The sequence below is a fragment of the Malus sylvestris genome, chromosome 2 (genome assembly GCF_916048215.2).
Source record: "Malus sylvestris chromosome 2, drMalSylv7.2, whole genome shotgun sequence".
NCBI classification, from domain to species: domain Eukaryota; kingdom Viridiplantae; phylum Streptophyta; class Magnoliopsida; order Rosales; family Rosaceae; genus Malus; species Malus sylvestris.
In genome coordinates, this window is record NC_062261.1 from 31,607,755 (window position 1) to 31,632,302 (window position 24,548).

The 24,548-nt window shown below is 36.2% G+C and overlaps 1 protein-coding gene across 3 annotated transcripts; it reads right to left on the reverse strand.

Annotated features, from left to right (window-relative positions):
- Positions 1-148: 148 nt before the first annotated feature.
- Positions 149-14,819, reverse strand: LOC126582114 (ubiquitin C-terminal hydrolase 13-like). 3 transcript variants are annotated; one of them, XM_050246130.1, is made up of 32 exons: positions 14,628-14,819; positions 14,403-14,499; positions 13,560-13,704; positions 13,294-13,451; positions 12,122-12,387; positions 11,829-12,047; positions 11,624-11,732; positions 11,421-11,536; positions 10,642-10,740; positions 10,005-10,114; positions 8,661-8,735; positions 7,394-7,472; positions 7,156-7,302; positions 6,965-7,045; positions 6,705-6,824; positions 6,271-6,393; positions 5,660-5,737; positions 5,464-5,552; positions 5,283-5,391; positions 5,033-5,101; positions 4,663-4,773; positions 2,967-3,022; positions 2,710-2,887; positions 2,525-2,626; positions 2,372-2,443; positions 2,099-2,164; positions 1,792-1,857; positions 1,588-1,671; positions 1,336-1,452; positions 1,148-1,222; positions 968-1,054; positions 149-598 (listed from the first exon to the last, which is right to left on the reverse strand). In XM_050246130.1, the coding sequence occupies exons 1-32, from the start codon at positions 14,655-14,657 to the stop codon at positions 557-559; spliced, it is 3,375 nt and encodes a 1,124-aa protein (XP_050102087.1). In that variant the 5' UTR covers positions 14,658-14,819; the 3' UTR covers positions 149-556. The 3 variants fall into 3 exon arrangements, with proteins under 3 accessions (XP_050102087.1, XP_050102079.1, XP_050102096.1); XM_050246122.1 differs by having other exon boundaries at positions 14,403-14,502; XM_050246139.1 differs by having other exon boundaries at positions 1,336-1,449; positions 14,628-14,818.
- Between the last annotated feature and the right edge of the window lie 9,729 nt (positions 14,820-24,548).

Here is a 24,548-nt window from a genome sequence, read left to right on the forward strand (position 1 = left end):
AACTCATAAGAGTGTTGCTATCATCACCCACTTGTCCACCTTCAAATGAATTTCCACCAAATCCAGTCAAGAATTGGCAAAAACAAACAGGTTGGGGCAAATGTAACTACAGCTAATTATTTTCATACACTAAAAAACAACAGAAAAATAAGAAAAGAACACCAGCAGGAAGCTGAAGATCCAATATTGTACAGAGCTTCCATCATGCATGCATGCAAAAAGATCAACATACTGGAACTGGACAATGAAACTGCATTTAAACCTGCAAACCTATACCCTCTGTACATTGCTCACCCCAAAATCTTATATACGAAATTACAGCGATTCAAATGAGATGCCTCCTACCTCACACCTCAAATACGGGTGCCTACAACAAGTCCGAAACGTCGAGGATACACAGCAGTTTAGCTAAAGAATTGTATGCCCGGTAAGATCAATAACCATTGCCAAATTAAAGAAAAGCTTCCTTTGTTCTTCTCGGACTCTTCACAAGACTCTGCATATGTATACAAAGTTGAATCTGTGAAAGGAGCTGACAAAGTCATCGCCATTCTCTTTAGTTGTATATTTTCACCGGCTTCTCAAAGGTGTGACGATTCTGCATAATTCAAGTGGAGTCAGCACAGGATTGACAAAAACTAATTATAAACTACTTTCCCACAACAGTAATTTTTTTTTAAATCATCGGAATCTTAAACAAATTCTGGGTTCGGCCTCTAAAGAGCGTAAAATAGCGCAACAATATTTTCTGCATCCCTTATGCCTAATAGCTACCTCCTGTACAACCAATCCCACAAATTTCTACTGAGAATCATTGTAAAGAAATTGAGAGCGATCCTGGGCTGAGCGTCAATTGTATAAAATTTACCAAGACATAAAACCAGCCCATTTTCCTAATAGTTCACCTCTTGGGTTTTCAACCGAGTGTGCGTCAGTCAGGTTAATATAGTTAAGTTCAAAGGAATACCTGGTTTGTTGTATGTGACCTTTTAGGAGCATGATCAGTGTGTTCCAATCCAAGGTACTGTTCCCATGCTCCATACACATCCCTTCTCTGAAAAATGATATTGAAGAATAGAATTAAAATTTCCGTACAAATTAGACTTCGGATAGTATATTGTGAGTGTGCGGGTGCAGAGAGAGAGACCTGAAATCGGCTGGCCACTATATCATCGTCTTGCAGGTATTCAGGACGACCCATGGACAAAAATGCAAAATTCCACTGCACCAAACAAGAAACAATATATTACAATTCGAAGTAGGGATTTCACAACTGGCCACTACTCTGAAACTGCATCAACCTCAGTACAATGTCCTCTGTAAATAAGAAAATACCTTTGAATACTCCTCATCTGGGACTTGTAACTTTTTCTGTACACGCACTTTAACTTCCGCTAATGTCTCATCCTCACGAATGACCAAGAAAAATGGTTCTCCAAAATTCTGAACCTGCTAAATTCAAAATTATAAATAAAAAAGTGGTGATGATGATGATGGCAATGATAATAAATACTAAAAGAACCTATTGATTCTGAGAAAAAAAAAATGGGAGAACAATAAAATCAGGAGGTAATTATATCTTCCTACCTGGTTTTGAGCTGTGTCCTTCATAAAATGATAAACATGGATCAGACGATCATGAGGACCAAAGTTTTTCTCTTCTTCAGGGATCTGAGTAACAGACAAGAATAAAAGTTTAACAGCAGAAGTGTAAAACAAATATTTCTAACACATTATAAAACGATGGACTGGAACATAGGATCATTATTAACTCAAACTGTGCAGACTAACCTCTTCTGCACGTAATGTCCAGTATTGATCATTTATATTCTCAATCTTTTCATTTGGCGGGAAAATCTGTAAAACAATATAAGAATTACATAAATGAACCGATTCTAAAAGGTTTCAAAATTTCAGATCAAAGAAACAACAATAGATTCATGCACTGCAACAGAGAGCAACTCCTGCAAAACAATTATTTTGAGGCGAGGTGGGCCGTTGATTGTTTTGGGGGTACCAATCTCTTCTCTAAGAAATTTAAGGGACATAACATATAATTATGTTCATAGACAACATCTATCTGCACATTATCCGATACCTTGTAGATTTTGTGATAGAAAACTTCCAACAGTCTGAGTTCGGCATTAGGATGAGACAACTCCACCTGTTCCAGATAGAGAAAGGAGATACATAAGTGTTTTTCTTACAATGTTCGTTGAAATACTGCTTTGAGAATAAAACAGAAACTGTACAACACATATAGACAAAGAAATAAAAGTGAAAAAATCTCAACCACGAATTATGACACTTGTTTCATATCCATTATCGCGTCCATGCTTTGTCTTAAGGTGAAAAGCTGCAAAGTAATTACCTTTGTCTTAAGGTCATCAATCACATCCCCCACAGTGCTCTGCTTGGGTAATCTAATAGTGTGAACCACAACCTGACAACATAAAAGTGCTTCTAAGAGGCAAAATTCTTGACATATTAAATAATTAATGATTCTGTTTCTATCTTCACTCACTTCATCCTTGGTAGCATGATGAAAAGCAACTTTCAAAGTTTTAAGGCCTTGTAACTCCGGGAGAGGGATATCCAATACTTCATAATAGAGTATGTCCGTAGTCTGAAAGAGGAATTTATATGTTATGTGTTTTTCCAACAGTAAAATACTTCGTAAACAGAGCTTAAAATCTTAAAATAAACAACCTGATTGTAGTGCACCAGCATGTCAGACAAATGTTCTACTCCTCGATACTTGATTGGTTGGGGTTTAGGTTGCTGTGAGTAACAATTATGAGAAGTGAGCCTAACTTTAGTTGGATCATCCAAGCCAAGATGTTGAGCAACTCTTTCCACAACATCATCATAGGTGTGAAACTTTGACCTAAAAAGTGAATATTAAACTATTTAGACTGATTCACCCCCCTTCCAGAAGAATGCAAAACATGATACTGCAAACTTACAACTCAAGACAGAACTCATCTTCCTTCGGCTTGTCCAAAGAACGAAAGCGAACAACCTGTAGATTGTCATGGAATGTCACGGTACAATAACAAAAGAAAAATTATTGACTAAAACACACACAAAAACCCCGCCCTTTTCAGGAACTTCACAAATATTATCATCTGAAATTCAACTTGAACTTGACAATGCAATGAATGTTTTAGATTGTTAATAGCCCACAACTTCCCTTTTGATATAGACGATGCCTAATAACTGGGCATAAAATAATTACTAGTCCCAGCATTAAATCCCTTCCACATTTGTGGGATTAATAGGCAGACAATATGAAACAACAAATAAGCAAAAGACGCTATTGTTTTATCTGATTTTGGTCCTGGGCTGCACGAACAAAATTTTCTACCATATTAGTAATGGAACTACCAGATATCCATCCCTTGATAGCATTAAAAGGATACCAAGCACACTCAACGATTACAAAACATAACAACAAAGTCGTCACTTAACTTCCTGTGCATGGACTTACTTCCCATCAATAGCACACTGTGTCTCTTCCACACTTACGTATAAGCTAGTGGATGATGAGAAAAGAGGGATTACGGGGTTTATCTAGTTTTAGATAGAGGTGGCAACATTGTACCCATTACCCAAAGACATAACAAGCGCCTTTTCACAGTTCAAGGTACATCCCATGATGTTGGTTCATCCCCATCAAAATAAATGCAGCATGTCTCATATCAACCCAACTCATGCTCCAATGTCCTTCATCTCTTTGCCATTCATCCGCATCAAAAGGATTTGTTTCTCTATAATCTTGTAAACTAAGTATTCATTTAGGCATGTTTGGTTGATTGGAATGCTAAATGGGGAATATAATAAATTTATCATTCAAAAGTTGCAGAGACACCCCCCCCCCCGCCCCCCCCCCAAAACTTCTCTTTCTCTCTCCCTTCTTTACTCAGTCAAAGTTTTCAGTATAAAGATGCATCCTCCAAATAATTTACAGAAAATAAATACGATTTTGCAGCAGTAAACAGAAAGGCACTAAAAAGTTCTCTAAAACAATTGTCAGGATTTACGAAGGAAGGCCAATTTTGATAACCATTTGGTTGAAACAGCGGTTTATGGTGCTCAACTTCAAATCTGCATCTGCATAAATTAAACTGACTTCTTACCCATTGACAAAAAAAAACACTTTGACTTCTTACCAGTTTCGCTCCACCACTCCGATAATGAAGGGTTTGTAGAATTATTTTTTCTTTTTAAACAGTATAGTTGTCAAGTAATAACGGGACATCAAATGCGACTTTGAATCCCAAAGTTGAAAGAATAAAACTACCACCCCACATTGGTGTATCTAATCTGCTCAGCAGGCGGAATTGACTTTCATCAATTCCTCGCATTTGTTTACTTTTCAAGAACTAAAAAGTTAACAAAACACCAAGCCCTGATATAATGAGAAACCAACTCCTTGATCTGGATTTCAACCAAACAAACATAGCCTTCGAGCAATACTAAGTTATCTCAGCTTTGACTGGTTGTCATTGACCACTAATTTCCCTAGTTTTCATTGTTCTTATTTTGGATCATACACCAGAAGATTGACCCATAGGGCAGGGAAACTAAAATATTGAGAATCCAACATGGAATTAAACGTTTGGGAGATTCTGAGCTTTAAAAAGAAAAATGAAAATATACCTGACGGTTACGAACATAATCCAGGAATGAAGGAACATCTGGATAACGGAATTGTTGGCTGCTTCCACTCTGAGGGGATTTTTGAAAGCAAATGATGTCCCCATCTTCAAGCTGAAAGAACAAAAAAGTTGCATAAGGAAATAATCATAGAGAACTCAAAGTTAAAATTCATAGTTTGAATACTTATTGAAGACCTGTGTATATTATTAATACCTAATTCACCGAACCCGCACCCAAATTAAAAGGCAGGGAAGAGGCCGGTAGGAGACGGAGAGAGTAAATTAGCAGAGATATAAGACAATAGCTTTGTATATACCTGAGCATAAATTCACAAAATGAAAACAGTACAAATTAGTCTTGAAATTCATACCTGACTAACACGGAAAGTTGCCCTCTCATCAATGTGTTCACACATTATATTAGGTTCGAACTTTATTTCCTGAAAACAAAAAAATGGATATAAAGCCTTTTAGATTTCCCTTTTTCAAAAATACCATGAGCGTTAGACTCTCATAAGTAAGTGCACATCAGAGTTAAGTAGGTTAGGCGGCACACCTATAATACAACACAAATGACACAATTCACATGACTTCTCATTACAAAGAATCAAAATGACTTGCCTCAAAAAGTTCTATCTTTTCATCAGGACTCAAACCAGCCATTTCATGCAGTTTTGTCAATAATTCCACGGGCTTACCACTACCCTTCACAAACAGCCTCCCAACATACCTGTTGAAAAGGAAACCCTAAGTAATCAAATGTAATTTCAACTTCGATGGAAGAAAGATGGAAGGGACATACCGGAGCTCTTCTTTGAAAGGGTCATAAAATTTGAAAAATAGAAGAATCTCTTCTTTAGTCTTCTCTGGAGGAGAAAGAGGCAACAAATCCTGAATATGTTGAATAGAACCACCAGTGAATACCGCCATTGAAATAAGATGACTTGTCCAAGAACCACACAAGGAAAATATGAAACAAATTTAGAAGGTAACATTACCAGCCCAAGTTCTATTTCAAGAAACAGCTTTAGCTCTGCATTATTTGACTTATTGGAAACCTCCCTCAACTGTCCAACCTGGAAATACCATACATTCACAGATGAGCAAAATATAATAAGCTGCTGAAGTGCCAACTTTTGTGAGTGTATGTTATATATAGCTTCTCATAAGCTAAAAAGGTGCTTCTTCAAGTTGTTTGGTAACACTTGACAAATGGTTTTTTTAGCAGAAGCTAAGGAGCAACTTTCGGAGAAGCTCCGATCTATATATTCTCTGCGTAGAAATAGCTTTTTGTTGAAAGCAGTATACTTGTCTACAATTTTTTTTAGATGGACAAATTACCCTTGTTTCTTTCACTAATTTCCACAATCCCCAAGTATACTGAAATAGCTTCTTCTTGGAATCAGAACCTCTCAAAGAATCTCTACTAATAGTAACCAAGATTTCAACTGTAAATTACCTAAATGAATTTCTATTAACACCAAAAATATTTATATGTCATGAACAGAGGAATGGAATACGCTTCATTACATTTACACACAGCGTAAGAACCATGAACCAACCATGAACTCATGGAATATATAACAGGTATCAAGCCAAAGGAACTTACAGATTGTGCTTCCTCAAGAGGTGTCAGTGGTCGATTTGGCCGGTATGTATGGTTTTGACGCTTTGCCCACAGCCAGAAACGTTGAAATTGAACTGGTATACCAAACTCTTTGGCAACCTCTTCCTGAGGGTGGACTTCAATTAGAATGATACTGATCTTTTGGATCCCACGACTAAAATATTACATATAAACTATAGCTTCATCATGAGTTTATATAATTCCAATGTCATTTACTATGTTAGAATGATTCTGACGGCAATATTACTTAATTAAGCTCAATATAAAACTGAAAAAAATAAGCGAAGACACATGTCCACATTGATAATTTTCAGTATGGAAACTAGCAAGACTAGTATGGAGTAAATGTTGTACACTGAAACCTGAAAATGTCAATAATTTGAATACAATGAAGTTAAAAATAGCAAATACGCTACCTTAAAGAGTTTGAAGGGCATCTGCTTCTGAATACGAAAACTATGAACTTTATCATGATCCACAAGATCAAAATAGATATTCTTTCCTATCTGTTCAAACAAGTCCTCGTTTCGCGCAACCTAGGAACCCCATAAAAAATCTGAATTAAATAATGTTCCAGATATCAAATTTTACATATCTCAAACAAAGAGACAGGAGGCAGAAAAGAAAGGGACGGGGGGAGAGGGAGAAGGGACAGAGAGATTGTAGATATTGTAACCTTTATGATAGTATAAAGGTGCGCTTCAGCTTTCTCCTTTCTCTTTTGCTCCTTTTCTTCCTGTTCTTTCTTCAGTCTTATCTGGAATACAGTGTTCAGAGGACACAGTAGCACAACATGATGCAGCAAGACAAAATAAAATTAAGAATATTAAAACTCAAGTAAACAAAAATATAAAAAATCCCGCTTACCCTTAGATGTTCTGCAATGTCTTTCTCATCCACGTTACAAATTATTTTCTCCTTGTCAACTTCACGTATATAAACAAGCATGTAGGCATTGGAATATTTAGTAAATTTAAATGGAGCATTATTGAACCCAGGATTTGTCTGTGGTAACTGTAAAATTCAAACAGTAAAACATAGAATACATCAGAACAGATGAAGCACGTAGAGATAAGAAAACATCAAAAATAACCAAAGATTTTACCTCTTCTTCTCCACCATACTGTTCCTCCAGAGCCCTCTTCATATCTTCTTTTGTTACTCGTTCATCATCAAATTTAAACCTGAAAGTAACAAGTTGCAGGGGATTTTAAATTTGTTAAACAGAACAGGACAAGTCATGGTATGCAATAATAATTCGCTATTGATTCTCAATGGTAAGGATCAAACTAGTTCAGCACTTTCGTAAAAGCACATGCATGTACAGTTCCAAAATTGCACAACACCCTACTAGTTACTAACTTCCTAAATAGGATGTAATTTTAAGAGGGTAAAATAGAAGTAGATTTTTTACTAAATTAGCGTACACCCAAAACTCTCATAGACTATTGCTTTACTTATTATTCTTTTTGGGTCAACTTCTAACACTATTCAGCCAAGTCAGTGCCATTGGTGCAAATTTATTGCTTTCTTTCCCAGTACTGTTGATTCCCTGGAAGTCCAACCAGCATAAATTCATTCAAGTACAACATTAACCAATTGTGGGAAAATAAAATTTTCATTGGTTTCAAACCCCAAAATACTTTATCTTCATTGTAGGGACCTAGAGCACCAAACTCAAACCTTTGGTCATCCCTCTCTGACCTATCTCACTCATCCCACATTCATTTGGTCCACACTTATCGATATACATAAGTGCATTGAAGAACTGAGGACTAGCATATCATTTCCAACAGTTGAACAATGCCCTCCTAATTTTAACTTTGAAAAGGACTCCCCAAACAGCTAGCTTACTCATCAATAATACAAGACCGATCCGACCCTTCCACCTGAAAATTCAACTCTCTTCCAGGGTAATCTAAGAAGCCACAAACTCAGGTACAATTCCTTCCTTCTCTCTCAATCACATTACCGTCCTTTCCTCATCCTCCGAGTAAAATGAACAATGCCATACATTTAGAAAATTAAAAATAATATTATCACCTTTCCAGTGCTACCCCCTCCAGTAAAATCTAGTTTTTCTTAATGTTGCAGATATTACATTAAAGTAGTACTTGAAGTACACTTTTGAGGTAATAAACTGTGAAGCTCCCTTAAAAAGGAAAAAATCAATAAAAAACAGGAAATCAATTCTACAAATTGGTAACCACAAAACAAACAAACAAAAAAGAAGATGGGCATGGCTACAAATGCAAACTGAAATCCACAACTATTAATAACTTCCAACTCGAGTATTTGAAAGAATATTAACCAGATATATGATGCAAGCAAATTGAACTTATTATTGCAGAAAGAAAAAGTGCTATGAATACCACTGATCAGAAAGGGTTGGCCTGATATAAGCATAGTAGTGCCCACCATGCACCCCACCACTGTGCACCAAAACACTGCAAACAGACAAAAGCACACATTAACAATCTCCACGCACAGATGCCGCTACAACGGCCATGCATGTACAAATTCATCGCGGTAGCAATCACCAAAAATGAACATAGTATAATCAAACATCTAATTTTGACGTATAAAAAAATTAACCACAATGAACTTGCTATACTGCAGCTGCTTTGACAAATGGTATATAGTTAGAAATTACATCCCCATTATTCCACCGATACATCCCAATAGGTATCATTGGAGTATCAATGGGCATCTACTTTGACTTCAGAAACAGCACCAGTAAAAGGTGGACCCCGTCAATGTACGATCAACATATCGACAGGGTTAATTCATCAATATTTGTTTAAGACATAGGTCTAGATGTGATTCTAAAAAGTTTGGGGTAACTTCAAGAATAACCGAAGCGGGTGTATCGCACTCACACATTTCCTCCTCTTTTCCTCAAATGGTTAAACAAAACACAGGAGGATCTCTGGTTTTCCACTTCCTAAGATTGCATCCATGGAAAGAGGAGCAAGGAAAGAGAATGGGGAAAAACCTAAAACAAAAAACTCACCTCACCTACAAGACCAAAAACAAGGAAATACTTCATGAGGGATGAAATACTAAAATAAATATTATTCTATTCCCCTATTTATACATATGTTAGTATTTAACCTATTTGTTGTAAAATATATATTTATATGTATGATATTATTTCAGTTTACTCATATATCCTTGCCATATGGATATCCTAATTTCTAGAAATTTGTCGTGCTGCACGATATGGTATCATGTCACATATTCCATATCCACATCCTTGCAACATAGCCACCAAGTCTTATTTCACATAAAGAATACAAATATTATGCAACACAAGTTCAACTCTATGAGAAATCTTAAACCAATTTTTTGGGCATAATTGGAATTTTGATTAACTCTCCATCAATGTAAATCATACAAATATGTTTTACATAATACCTTCTTCGCCCTTTTCCCTAACCAATGCAACAGGGATGGTTCATTCTACCCTGTCAAAATAGTAAAATATTGTTTTCTAGACTTAAAAGTACGATTCTTCTAAATGACTATCAGTTGCATCATCAGTCTATGTCAGTTGCAGTACACCTAGCTACTCTCGAAAAGTGGACACGAAAATGATACAACTATATCTATCAGTCTATCTAATGAAGTAACATATTATTTTCCATACAGACAAAACTTTTCACAACAAAGAGTATAAATAGTCTCAAAGACCAACAAACTTAAATTACTGATACCTATGAAGAGTGTAGAGGTTGCGTACGCTCCTGTCAGCATCAGGCGATAGATATTTCCCATTCTCCCTATCAAGATCAAGTTGCAAGGGGAACTCATAGCGATCATTTATCTGTTGGCAAGCAGAAGACTAGTTGATACTAAGTAATTATGTTTAAGGCAAATGATACAACACGAAACAAAAAAGAGAGAGCGCTAAATAATTACATTATAAGAAACAGCTTAAATTTGTTGGTCTTAATGCTTATAGGCAAAGATAATGAAATAACTAAATAAATTCTGACAAAGTTGAAAGTCCAAAATTTTGACAGCAGATGGAAAATGGAAGCGAATTGATATTGCTTTACAGATTGATTTCACAGGATTTTAGAGCTCATTAGAGCATAAAATTCTAATATTGACCAAAAATTCTATTATGAGACTACACGAGATTACAAGAGCTAAACTAGACCTACCAATGGGAAGAGTCTAGTAGCAGTATGCAATTATAAGACCAAACAGTTTGTCAATCAAACCTATGAACAGCTTCAATATTTTTGGTTTATATGTCCAGGAAATATATAGACAGATATTAGATAAAGTTACACAATATGCATGAAAAGATTCAGGTGAAGGCAGATTAATCTATCAACCACTTACCTTTACCATGGTGTCCCGCATAAAATCATACTCGAAACGTTTTAGCTGAAGTTGAAGCACAGGTGGAAAATCAATGAACAGGACACCTTTCTTAGCATCCTGAAAAGGTCAAACAATTGCAAACTGTTACTAAAGCAATCTTCAAACATCCAAACTATAGCAAACTGACATAACAATTACAAAAATGATAGAACAGCCCCACTCCTTGTCAAGAAGAAAAAATCGACCACAGGGCTTTAATTTTAGCATTTTATACCCTAAAGAAATAAGTTCACATCAACTTTCCGTAACAAAAACCAATGGTTTTGTTGTTAAATTGATAATTTGGCAACTAGGAGACCGATTTTTTGTGTTGATGTGTGGCAGAGAAATCCTTAGAGACTATTATTTTCTTAATATTTAATCATATTATCTGTACCCCACATTGTCCTTTTTAAGAGATTCTACTATTTTTCTTCCCCATCAGCATAAAATTGAGTCTCGTAATAGCCACATTAAACATTTAACTGCAAAACTAATGGTTAATGGAAGGTTCAAGTTGATGTAAACTTAAAACTTCAGGGTGTAAATTGCTAAAATTAAAACCTCATGGTCCATTTAGAAAACCACCGCCGAACACTAGAGGGTAAAATGTAGTCAATCCAAAACTAAACAAAGCATAAGAAATAAAAACATGATTTGATGGTGATAATCGAAGTAAAATAACTGTTTTTGCCAATATTGTCAAGGAAACAGATAAAACCAACATGAAAATGAACGCCTATTCCAATGAGATCTACCTGTAAACCATACTGTTCAGCATGATACTTATTATCACCCTCAAGGCGCTCCACTTCCACATACTTATCGAATGAAGCATAAACATCCCGACACCCTTTGACATCCAATTGAAGATCTACAAATAAACATACAGAATCTTCCATTAGACGTACAGTACTTATGCTCCATTATATAGTAATCTACTTCAACCTCAATCACTTACCATAAAATGACTCTTTTCTCGTTGATTTATAGTCCACATTGATGCATTCAATATAGTTCATCTGGTGCCCTTCAAATAACTGCTGTATTGTACCCTCCACAACAGTTCCCTATTCCAGTAAACAAAGATCAGTCAAAGTAACCTCCAAAATTGATGTAGAAGAATTAAGTGCAAACAATGAAGTATGATGGTAAGAACTCCATACTTTCATCTTGTCTTCAAGCTTTTCAGAAAGAACCCTATTGAGTTCTTGGACGTCATGCTGCATGAATGAATCATATGCATCCCATCCAAATGACTTCGTCAGCTCTTTGGTCGCTACACTAGTATCATTGTACTGAAGCTTGTAAAATAAGCTTTGCAATGCCAATGGGATGCTTCCAGATGGATTATCATTCTCCGTTGTTGGCATATGGTACACAGCCTAAAAGAACAATTTGAGATATGGGGCTTCCTTGTACACAAAGTGGGATGAATTATATGTAGAAATTATGCTACCTTTCTAAAATAAGGAATATGGTACAACGTCTGAAGAAGCGAGTTCATATAACAAGTAGCTCCTTGGTTTTTCAGTCCAACAGAACCGGTTTCCTTTTTAGAGTCATGTGACCAGTAATCAATAACCTTTCGAACTGCAACATCAGCTTCAACTATGCATGTATCATTCACAATATAACCTCTAGCAGGGTCATATAATTCACCAACAGGCATGAAGGAAGTGAAACCCCAGTCACTCTCACGTGCATTAAATTGGTGCTGTGTTTCTGCAAAATGCAACACAAAGCAGTAACTACAAAATAGTTCTAACATACATGCTATCATAACACTGGGAGTTCTAATATTCAAAGTAATGAACAGTTAAGAAACCAGTTTTAATCTATTCCTCACATAATCCAACCACTATATAACTTTATTTTCTATTCATCATCTTAATGATAAAGCTTTTGGAGAGAGGTTTCTTTGTCTAAGTTCTTCAAACAAAAAGTTAATAGTCTGCCTGCAACTAAAGCAACATGCCAAAACTGGTGCATGTACTATATTTTTGTGTTTCTTTTCACACCCCTTTCGCTAACTTGGTGAGAGTTTGAAGGACTACAAGAAGATAGACATAAAAACCAGAGTGACATGTCATGCACATGGGCTTTTGGACAAGCTCATGATATGAGACAAAAGAAGCTGATTACTACACAACTTGCAAATATATGTGAAATGCCATAGCAGTTGGTGTCTTCTATTGCTGGTAGTTTTCTTTTTGGTGGACTGCAGTTTCTGTCTTCTATTGCTCCCACATCATATGCACCAAATTTTTATCCCTTATTCATTGCACTCCTACCTCTTTGCAAACATCAAGGGTAAGGCTGCGTTCAATAGATGTCCCCTAACCCCACCCCCCACCCCCTTTGCAAAGCAGGTTGGCTTGGGGTTTTTATCCCTTATCATTGCACTCCTACCTCTTTTCAAACATCAAGGGTAAGGCTGCGTTCAATAGATGTCCCCTAACCCCACCCCACCCCCCCTTTGCAAAGCAGGTTGGCTTGGGGTCGCCCTTTATTCATTGCATTTCAACCATTAGGACATGATATGAAGATTTCTTAGGACAGGTAAAGTCTAACTTTACAAAACTACCAAACTATCATTTCTAAAAGGTACATCAGCAGCAGAGAAAGTACCTTTTCTAATGGAGTGTTTACTATGAATTTGATTGACAATAGACAAGCTAAACTGGGCATATCTACTCCACCCATATGGCAAATTTCCAGAATCCGCAACATCCAGATACATCGACAGATGATCCACATTATTCCCCTTGGGGAAAATTAGTATCCGCCTGCAAAGCGCATTGAAATACAACCATCGTTATAAATCATAACAAATCAAGTACCCATATCTATATGTATACGGATCAAAATTAGCAACTGATAAGAGATTAAAATACCATTTGTAGCCTCCAACAAGGAAAACGTCAGAATATAGCTTCTTGGTGTTAAGCATGGTTAAGCGGTCAATTGTCCATGTAAATCTAGCTGACAATGGATCATCCACCACCGGAGCATCCACTGCACTGTTGGTTTCTGCTTGTGCTGCCAAACATAGTAAACCAAAAAAATTGTTTGATTGTCAAGAACGGCAGAACGAAGGAGAAAAACAAGTCAAACATTTTATCTCAACCTTTTCTATTAATACCAAAGGAACCAGTTAACTTACTCAACAAAAAACAAATCTGGTATACAGCTTCTATGTATTTCTTTCTACAACCAAAGGAAATGGTAAAATACTGCCCAAGGAGCACAATCCCAGTACAAACTACTGGCCTTTTTCATCTAAGTAACTTATTAAATAAAACCGAACTTCTTGATAACCAATCATAGAAACCGTAATCACCAATGGGAAATGGACCATTTTTCACCTAAGTAATAAAATTTGGCCATTCCGTATGGCATAGCAGAAGTCAATTCTGAATTCAACTTAGCAGAAGTGACAAGAAGAGTGTGGCTAGTTTCTATTAGTTTGATTTCAATTTCCTCAGTTGTCTCAGCAACCATACAACTCAGTCCCCACTGTAATTGTTACGCATAATTATTGCCAATTAAAAAATGGAAACTAGAAAAAGAAAAAAACCATAATTACTATTGCCCTAAAAACTACTATTGTTGTGTCTATACGCAAAGCAAGACATTGACATAAAAATTCACTGCTTAACATTTTGCTGAAATTTTCTCGGGAAACAAACAGAAAGTAAGAAAAATAAGTAAATAAAGATAGAAAATAGACGAATAACCTTCCTCCATGGGCTGAGGACCGTTGGGGAGGTCGGAGTGTGGGACGAGCATCTCATCGTCCTCCTGCGGCGGCGGCGGCGGCTGCTGCTGCTGCTGCTGCAAAAACAAGGTCAATATGAGAGCTCCGATCTGCAAATTGAAACCCTAGCACAACATTCGTACGCAAAAATGAAATCGTCTTGAGATCGCATTTGAAAGGAGGGAGAGGCGGGTTCATTAATCACATCTAGCGGCGGAGGAGTCATCAAAGTCATGGGCGTCGGAATTGGAGGTCGCCTGATCGACGAATCCGAGTGACTTGCGTGCAAGCTGATGACGAGAAGAGGAAGACTGAGAGATTTTGAGTCTGCAACTTTATATGAAACGAAAGAGGGCTCAGCTACAGGTTTTAGCTCGTCGCGGGATAGTTTCGGAATTTTGTAAAATGAAAGGGAGGAGACCGTAGACAATAAGGCCTCGTTTGGCACGCCCTATGAAGGGACTGGATAATATTATTATTTGGTATTCGTATGTATTAATTAAGCATCGAATAATTTCTTTCCGATAAACTGTAGCAGTGGTATTTCAACTTTAATCTAATTTGAGCAATAGTTCTTTAACTGAAAAATCATGACAACTGGTTTCTTCTTAACTCATCAAAATGTGCAGCTATGATCATTTTCGTCAACTCCATTAAAACTTTCGTCAAAATAAGTAACGTGTTACGCACGTGAGGTTGAATCAAGAGGCAAATATGGGAAACTAAATGAGAAAATAGTAGAAATAGTCTATCAACTTTAACCCAATTAGAGCAATAGTCTCTTAACTTTAACCTCATTGTAACGATAATTTTTCCAACATGACTCATTTTAGCATAAGTTTTGATAGAGTTGACAAAAATGATCATAGCTGCATATTTTGAGGAGTTAAAGTTGAAAAACCGTTACTACAACTTCCTCTTTATTTACTTGTATTTTTACTGAAACCAAATTATAACAAGAGAACTTTGTTTATATCCAAATATTATTTCTTTTAAAGCCAAATGAGTTGGTAAAATGTAAAGCGAGTAAAAATTTAGAACTTTCAATTTGAGTTCAAACTCTTTTTAGGTACATTCTTTGGGTTTACAATTCCACTTTGGTATATTGTTGACTCAAAAGCTAAAATACATTACAGCCTTGTGTGGTATCAAGATATCATGAGAATAACAATTAGTTTACCATCAATATGTGTTCTAATACCTCCTACATTTAAAATACAAAGTAAATAAATATTCTCTCTTTTCACCTAGCAAATTAATGAAAATTTTCGACTTAATTAATCCCCTTTAGAATTAACAATACGCGCATGTTTACTAGTTACAACAAAATTCATATGATTTTTATTCATGTGTTTGTAAAAAAATGAAAGAAATTAGAATGTATATGAATATTCTTAATTTTGGGTAGACAAACTTGAAAATGAGGGCTTACTTGAAAAAGGAAGATATGAGATAATCAATGGCGAGTTGTTTATCTTGTACTTATTCAACTTATTTTCGTACCAAGTCCTCAAGGTTTGATAACCACGAGAGGATTGTTTATCTCATGCTCGTTCTTTTTAACTAGCCTCTCTGCACGCAGTAACACGCATGCAAGAGGTCTTTTTTATTATCACGGGCGCTGCCTATAGAACTTTTATGTATGTTCAAACCATGTCATTTGGTATTGAATACTTTTATGTGCCCCTAAAGATCTTTTATATATGTCCAAAACATGTCATTTGGTATTGAGAATACTTTTATGTTTCATTATTTCTTACAAACATTTGTTATATTTTTATGTGTGTCGGGCAAGCATCTCATTTTTGAATTAAAGGATCAATTTTTATTACAAAAAGTATATATGAAATGATCGTGTTGCATTGTGAGAAGATTTGAAAATAGTTGTGCTTATATATACAAAAACATTAATTGTAGACAATCTTTTAATACCAACATATACATGCATGTAGACAAATTACTAACACAAAAGAATGGTTAAATACATACAACAAAACATGGAGAGAAAAAATAGAAGACTATTTTGAGTATGTTGTAAGTCGTAGCTCCTTAGTTTTCTCTTGGTTCTTGTGAACTCTTTGTCTGCAAAGTAATAAGTAATTTAAGTAATCAAACTTTCAGTAATACAATTGAAGTAGAAATCCAAAACAATTAATATAAAGCGAAGTAAATGGAATCATTAGAAGAAAAAAAACTAACACCAATATTCTAAAAGTATCGTGATAACAACTAAATCAAAGAAAAACATTTTAAATTGATTAAAATGGCTAGCAACACCTTATAAAATCAAATAAAAACAAACAAAACTATAGTGCTGCTTCAAAACTACAGTCCTTGTCTTCGATGGCCTCATATAATTCATCATTGGTTTGTTTTATTTTATTTTATTTTATTTTTTGGAAATTTCAAAACCTAAATGCAATAGATTATCAAATTCTATAACTGTAGAAATTAAGAAAATGGTATAATTAACATTATACAATCAATTCATAAAACTGTAAGTTTCATTAAAAGTCTGGTACCAAGAAAAATATAAAAAAATGAAATGAAATGTTAGGAAAAAAATGTAAGTCTGTTCAAAAGAAGGGATTTCTTCTAAGCAGGGTTTACAAACAAACGGCATTAACAATGTGAACTCTACAACTTTAATACAAAACATAATGTATAGTAAGGTATGCAATCAATATGTAATAACTCATATGTTGTAGTTCAGAAATTTCCTATCGAGTACTCAATTTGTGGTATTGTGGTAGTCCAATTTTACATAATCCTCTTTTTCCTACACTCTTAACTAACCCACCTACCGATATAAATTTGGCTTTGATTGTCTTCATGGCCAACATGCCCCAACGAATGAGCTGACCAATGCCCCATGGGTTTCTTTTGTCAGTGAAAACACACCAATATACATTAGTGGAAATAAGCCATACTTTGAAAAATTGCACATACCATATATGATCTTCTCCAAAATAATGTAAACAAAAAATAGAATCCAAAAATTCAAAGGCCTGAACACTGTAGATACGTCACTTTTAATGTCGTGCACAATGAGTAACCAAACACCACCAATAGGCACAGTAAAATCAGTACAAAACTTTACACACATTGCAAGTGAAGGAGAAGATATTCAGTAGAAAACTAGAAAATTTAGAAAATAGTAGTAAAAATTTATTGAGACATATACTATCAAAGAATGAAACAATTGACAGATCCACCATAACCAATCTAGAAAGACATAGACAAACAATTACAAAACCATTGTAACCAATCAGGAAAATATTCTTCATAAATAAACCACACCTTGTTCTTGTAAATCAAGAACCCCTTCTTCGTAATCGACGAATGACAGCATCATCAGACATATTTGGTCACATATCTTTACCAAGAAGGAGTTCTTGATGAAAAGTCAAGGTGTGATTCATTGATCGAAAAAAAACCCTTCTAGCTTAATAATATTGATAAACATCACACCCATTTTTCTGTTCCACAGTAAATGACACACCCCAATCCTAGAATCAAGGCGTGCTGGCCGTCACGTGAGTGTGACGTAACCAAAAGTGCGATGCGGAAGCAAAGGATATGAGAAATACGAAGGAATAAAAACCAACTACTAGCAGTACACAATTTCATAGCATAAATACTAGGTGCAGTCAAGTAAGACTATAATAAAATTACAACACCCGCAGGTGAGTCCTACATGCAGGAAGTCTGTCAGAACGCTGAAGAAAACCTCGTGAGCCGCCAACTGCTAACTAGAACCTGGAGGGGCGCAAAAACAAAATTGAGTGGATCAGTAAAACCAAAGTTTTCCAAAACATTTCATTTAAAACATTTCTAACCCCTCACTGTAAAACATGTATACTTTCCCAGAAAATAACATAATAGCATATACCTTCAAATATCTCAAATCATCAATCTTTATCAAAACCAAAAAGTATGTCATGTCATAATGTCAAAAACAGAATATGAATGTATCAATATAACAGGTGAAATAAGGAATCAACCGGAGACCCTGCAGTTGGTCATGTACGGTTAATCCCATAGCTCAATATCCAACCCAGCCGGAGTCACCATGGTGACCTGTATGGCACTACTCTGCACATAAGTCGGAACTACCTGAAGTAGTCTGTACGACAAGAATGGTGTAATAATACGCTCTAGTGCTTCTCTCATCAATCATCTGTGCGCATAATCTAAGGTCACCCACTAGTTAGAACCACCTCTAGTGGTCTGTACGACTAGCATGTCGGAAACCTCTCATGGTCTGTACGACATGCACCTACTTGGATCCAAGGTGAGCGTGCGGTGCGGTGAATAATATAAGCACTAACACACGGGGTGCAGGTTATGAGCTCTCAACACAATTCACATCATCAATGATTCACATGAATAACATAAAACTCACCTGATACTCACATGTGCGTCCACAGCACCAATTCACGTATATATATACATCAATATCAATTCATATAATTCATAATATACATGCATAGCATTTGAAAACATACTTTCATATAAATTCAATTTCTGGGAAAAATCAATAGTATATAGGTATATACGGAAAACAAACTGCCCACTCACTGGTAAGTTGATGGGTCGTAACCCCCGTGACGTCCCTGGATGCGCTCGTCCTTGGGATAGGTGTCACCTATATGTGAAACAACTATAAAAACGTCAATTAAAGCACATAACCAACAAATCGAAATAACTTTTCATACAATGCTCAATTTGGGTATATGAATATACCACATCGACCTACTCGACGTCATAGACGTCGATAAATTTTTAGAAAAATTTTCTGAAGCTGCACGAGCCCCCACGCACCTAGACAGGCACGGGTCCACGCGCGTCTCCTACCTCGGCTCGCCGGACTGGTTTTTCTGGTGGCCGGAAAACTGGAGATGTTTCAATCTCATTGTTCTTCGTCGTTTCTCAACCATTTTCTTTGTATTTTATATCAAAATGAAGCCCTAAGCATGTAGTTTCACGTTATACTACTGTAAGGCTCTAAAAACTACAAAATCTCACCGGAGAAATTCCAAGAAAACCGGCCAATTTTGAACCCAGTGATCCCGACGTCCAAAACCTTCAAACGAAGCACTCCGAGCTTCCTTGGGACCTTACTAAGCTCACTATAAGCTTAGAATTCCCTAAAAATCAACATATCACGATTGCATGAATAGTGACATAAAATGGGGGTTCGGGTTTCACGTCCTAAAACTAGTACCAAACGATTCAGGAGGTCGAAAGGATGAAAAACCATACCTTTTTGGCGTCGATCCGTGAAAGTTCGAGGGTATTGACCCTTGTCCGTACAATTCGAGAGGGAGAGAGAGACTGAACGGAGAAGAGAGAGAGAGCACGGGGGAGGGAGAGAGAAGGGTTGACTATGTGTGTGTTGTGTGGTCCACCTCAAACCATCACCATCCATTTAATTTTCTAACTCCCTAACCACAAAATACAATCCAAATTTTAATCCCACTTAAACTATGTTTCCAAAAGTTTAGGAATGAATGCATTTAGTCCAATATGTCACACACACACATACCTTAATACCCGCCAAGGGTAATTCCGTCATTTCACGTCCCCGATATATAAAATCCCGGAACGGGCTGTGACAATAAATGGGTTAAACCACCAAATGAAGCCAAAGAATGTACATCATACCCATTTTTCTTGGTCTGCAGATTGTGGAATTTGTTGAAATGTGAACATCTATTTTTCAGCGTACCCTATTCCCTGAAGATTTTGCATAAAATTGAACATAATGTATCCAATAGTAAAATTAATGCATAATAACAGAGAGAGGAGAGAGCGAATACCAATCCAATTCCAAAGTAATGCAAAAAAAACAGAGAGAGAAAAGAGCGAATACCAATCCAATTCCAAACCTTGGATTCAAAATTTTCCTGGCATGCAGTTTCATATTTTTGTTTGGGAAAATTGAAGCAAGAAAAGGAAGATTTCATCCGAAGTGGTACTGTAGTGGAGTCGGTTTGGCGAAGTAGTGAAGAAAAGAAATTTCTTTTCTTTCTTTTTTTATCAGGAGGAAAAACTGTTTCTTTCGCGAAGTGGTAGTGTAGTGCTGTTAGAGGTTCATCACATCTTCATCCCTTCTCCTTTTTTTTTAACTTTCCAACATTTTACTTTTTATTTGACAAAAAAAAACAATTTACCCGTTAATTTCCTCTTTTTCATATTTTTATGACAAAATTATCCCTGCGAATTTATTTTCATTATTTTCGGCCAGTTTTAGTTTTTTTTTTGTTTGAGGGATGTTTTAGTCCAATTATTTTTGGTGAAGTCTTGAGACACCAAAATTGTGACAGCCCGTCCCTGATTTTAAGAGTTTTTAAAGTTTTAATAAAGGATTTTACAAAAATGCCCTTTGAGGCACGCGCATTATTCGAGGTTAATCGTCGTGTCGTGCCATCTAAGATTTGTTTTCTTGACATATCCTCGTAGTACTCGTCGCTATGGAAGCGTGGCCGTAGACGATTCGTGATTTGGAGTTATAATGAAAAAGATTTTAAAGTTTGAAGTTTGGGCATTTTATGAATTTTATTATAAAAATTTGGTGTGCCATTTGGATGGCCCAAATTAAAGGAAAACTGAAATGGATGGCTTGGATATAAGGGAAAGAAAATAAAAATAAAAAGATGAAAGAAGATTTTGTATGTGTATGTATGTGTGCGTGACTGGTGAAAAAGAAGAAGTAAGGAGCGGGTTAGGCAAAACTGCCTAACCAAAGAAGAGGCAGGAGCTCCGGGACAGACCAGGGAGAGAGACTGGCGAATGGGGAGAAGAGAGAGAGGAGACCGGCCAATCGGAACAGAAAAATGAGGAAAGGAGAGAGGGCGAGAAGCGGAGGAGAGAAGGAAGAAAACGGGTCTTCACCCACCCGTTTCGACCCGCGGCACCCACACCCAAATTTCAACGTTTTTCACCCATTTTTTCGATGCATTGAGCCAAACAACCACTCCCAATCATCTTATATGCCTTCCCTCTATCATTTCCATATCAAATTTGAGGAGATTAGGTGTGAGTTTGGATGAAAATACCCACGGGTGCCACGAGCTTCATGTTCAAAATTCTCCTATGTTTGAAGCAAATTCTTCCAATTGCCACCACCCATAGCTTCCTTCTGAGGCCTAAAACAAAGCACAAGCATTAGTTGGAGCATCAGAGTGGTTTTGGAGGTCGAATTGAAAACACCCATTTCTAGGGTTCTTCATGGTTTTGGTGGAATTGGAGCATTTCTAGGACAAATTGGCCTTGGATTCAGGTATAAAGTTCACTCTACTCATTGAGATCTTCATTTTTGTAAATTTTGGTAATTTTTGGAGATAGTTGGATTTTTCGGTGAGCTGGGGCGGCCGACAGCCACCCGCGGCGGCCCGTGCGGTGGCGCGTGGCCAGTGGCCCGCCAATGTCATTCTTAGCATGTGTTTAATGTTCTAGGTTCAGTTTTGATAATTGATTGACGTAAATTGAGTAATTGAACGATGATCTAACCGTTGGATCGTCACCAAACTTTGATACATTGTAATACGTAATATTTGAGGATTATAGGAACTTATGGATCGGGAATCCGATTTACAGATCTTTCAGAATTGGAGTTGTAAGTTCAAAATATAGAATGTTAACCGTCACTTGGTTTTGACAATTGACGGAGATCCGACCGTTGGATGGTAAGGAAATTTTAGGATGTTGTTATAGAGATATATTGTGGACCTCTGGAAGTTATGGATTGGAAATCTGAGTTGCAGATCTTCCCGATCGAATTACGTAGTGACGTGTTTTATATAAGTTATATATTCTATTGATATAATTTCTAAGGTTGATTTGATGATTGTTCTAGGCGCCGATCGTCATGACGCCTTGATGTGTTGTGCTAGGGAGTTGTAGGCGAACTCCAGGTGAGTGGGCAGTTATTTTCTGTTTATATATATATATATACTACTGATTTTCCCAGAAATTGAATTTAAATGATAGTATGTTTTAAAATGTCATGCATACATAATATATGAAATATATGAATTAATATTTGATGCATATATGTTAAATGGTGTTGTGGACGCACATGTGAGTATCAGGTGAGTTTTATGTTGTTCATGTGATTATTGATGATGTGAATTGTGTTGAGAGCTCATAACCTGCACCCCTGGTGTTAGTGCTTATATTATTCACTCCGCACCACACGCTCACCTTGGATCCAAGTAGGTGCATGTAGTACAGATCACTAGAGGTGGTTCCGACATGTTGTACAGACCATTAGAGGTGGTTCTGACTTGTAGGTGACTTTAGATTATTATACAGTTGTTGATGAGAGAAGCACTAAAGCGTATTCTTACACCATTCTTGTCGTACAGACCACTTCAGGTAGTTCCGATTTATGTGCAATGTAGTGTCATACAGGTCACAGTGGTGACTTCGGTTGGATTGGATATTGAGCTATAGAATTAACCGTACAAGACAGCTGCAGGGTCTCCGGTTGATTCATTATTTCACCTGTTATATTGATGCATCCTTATTATGTTTTGAAGAATAGCATGGCATATTTCTTGAAAGGTGTTAAAGACCGGTGATGAGTTTTGTTGTTATATATGGTGCATATTTCTTGAAAGGTGTTAAAGACTGGTGATATGAGTTTTGTTGTTATATATGGTTATGTATATATTATTTTCTGGGAAAGTATACGGGTTTTACAACGAGGGGTTAGCGTTTTGATGATGAGATGATTTTCAAAAAACTTTGTTTTACTGACCCACTCAACTTTGTTTTGCGCCCCTCCAGGTTCAAGATAGCAGAGCTTTGATGGCCATGAGGAATCTAACGGTGTTCTGACGGAATTCATAAAAGTATGACTCACCCTCAGGTGTTACATCTTAGTAATTGTATCTTTTAAGCTTCCGAACTGTGTAAATGGTTACGTCACTCTCACGTGACGGCCAACATGCCCTCCTTCAGGACAGGGTGTGTCAAAAACTCACTTCTGGCTTTTTAATATTAGAGATTAGAGATTAGAGATTAAAGATATTTACTTTTTTTCATACTCATTCCTTCTCAGATTTCGTCCCTGTCTTCGTGCTAAACAAGTGAAAGTCTCCTTATTTATGCAAAAGAAATACACCCTAAAAATTAACTAGTAGTTGAAGGAAATTTTTGTTTATATTAAATTCAAGTGAGAGGTGGAGGTTGGGGTGAGAGAGAGATGTTATTATATACTAGCATTGCACACGCACTTTGTGTATAGATATATATATATATATATTTTAAATGACAAGAAAAGAGGGAGAGAAAGTGAGAACGTGGAAATGTGGATGAGTTTTGTTTTTATTTTTATTTTTTAAATTAGAGATTTGTTAAGATCAAATGTAGGTGATGCTTTTAAAAAATTACTTTATTGTTCATAATTTTATTATGTGATAGAAGACAAAAATATACTGACACATCCCGATCCTAGAATCAAGGCGTGACGGCCAGCACGCCTTGATTCTAGGATCGGGGTGTGTCATATCTTTCACCCTCTTTTAATTGATAAAAAAAAATTCATTAATATGTAATTTGGATTTGAAGGTGAATGATGATGATCGATTTATATTAGTTTTTTTTGTTGCTTTAAATGGTTTGAAAAATTTTAAAGCACTTTTAAGAATTTTGTGGGATCACTTAGTACTACGGTCTAATAGTATTTATATTCACTTGTAAGTGAGAGGTTTTAGGTTCAATTCTCACCAAAGGCGAATTTGAACCACATCATTGTTAGCACATTGTGAGGCTAAACACACCCCTCCCCTACATGTAGATAAAATCGTTTGTTCAAAAAAATAATTTTAAGTGGTGGATTAATGAGAAAAAATAAAAATAAAAAAACCCTGTTTTAAATCATATTATTTATTATAGAAAAATTATATTACGACACTTGATGTATCAAGATATATTTGTAGTACACTGAAAATTTTATCATTATTCACCATATTAGTAGGGATAGATCATGTTACAGCCCGTTCCAAAATACTTTTATCGAAGGTGTGAAAAGACTAGAATGCCCTTGGGCGTTGAGATGAGTCGTATGTGACATGGTTTTAGAAGTGGACCAATATAATTATTTTCCTAAGTTTTG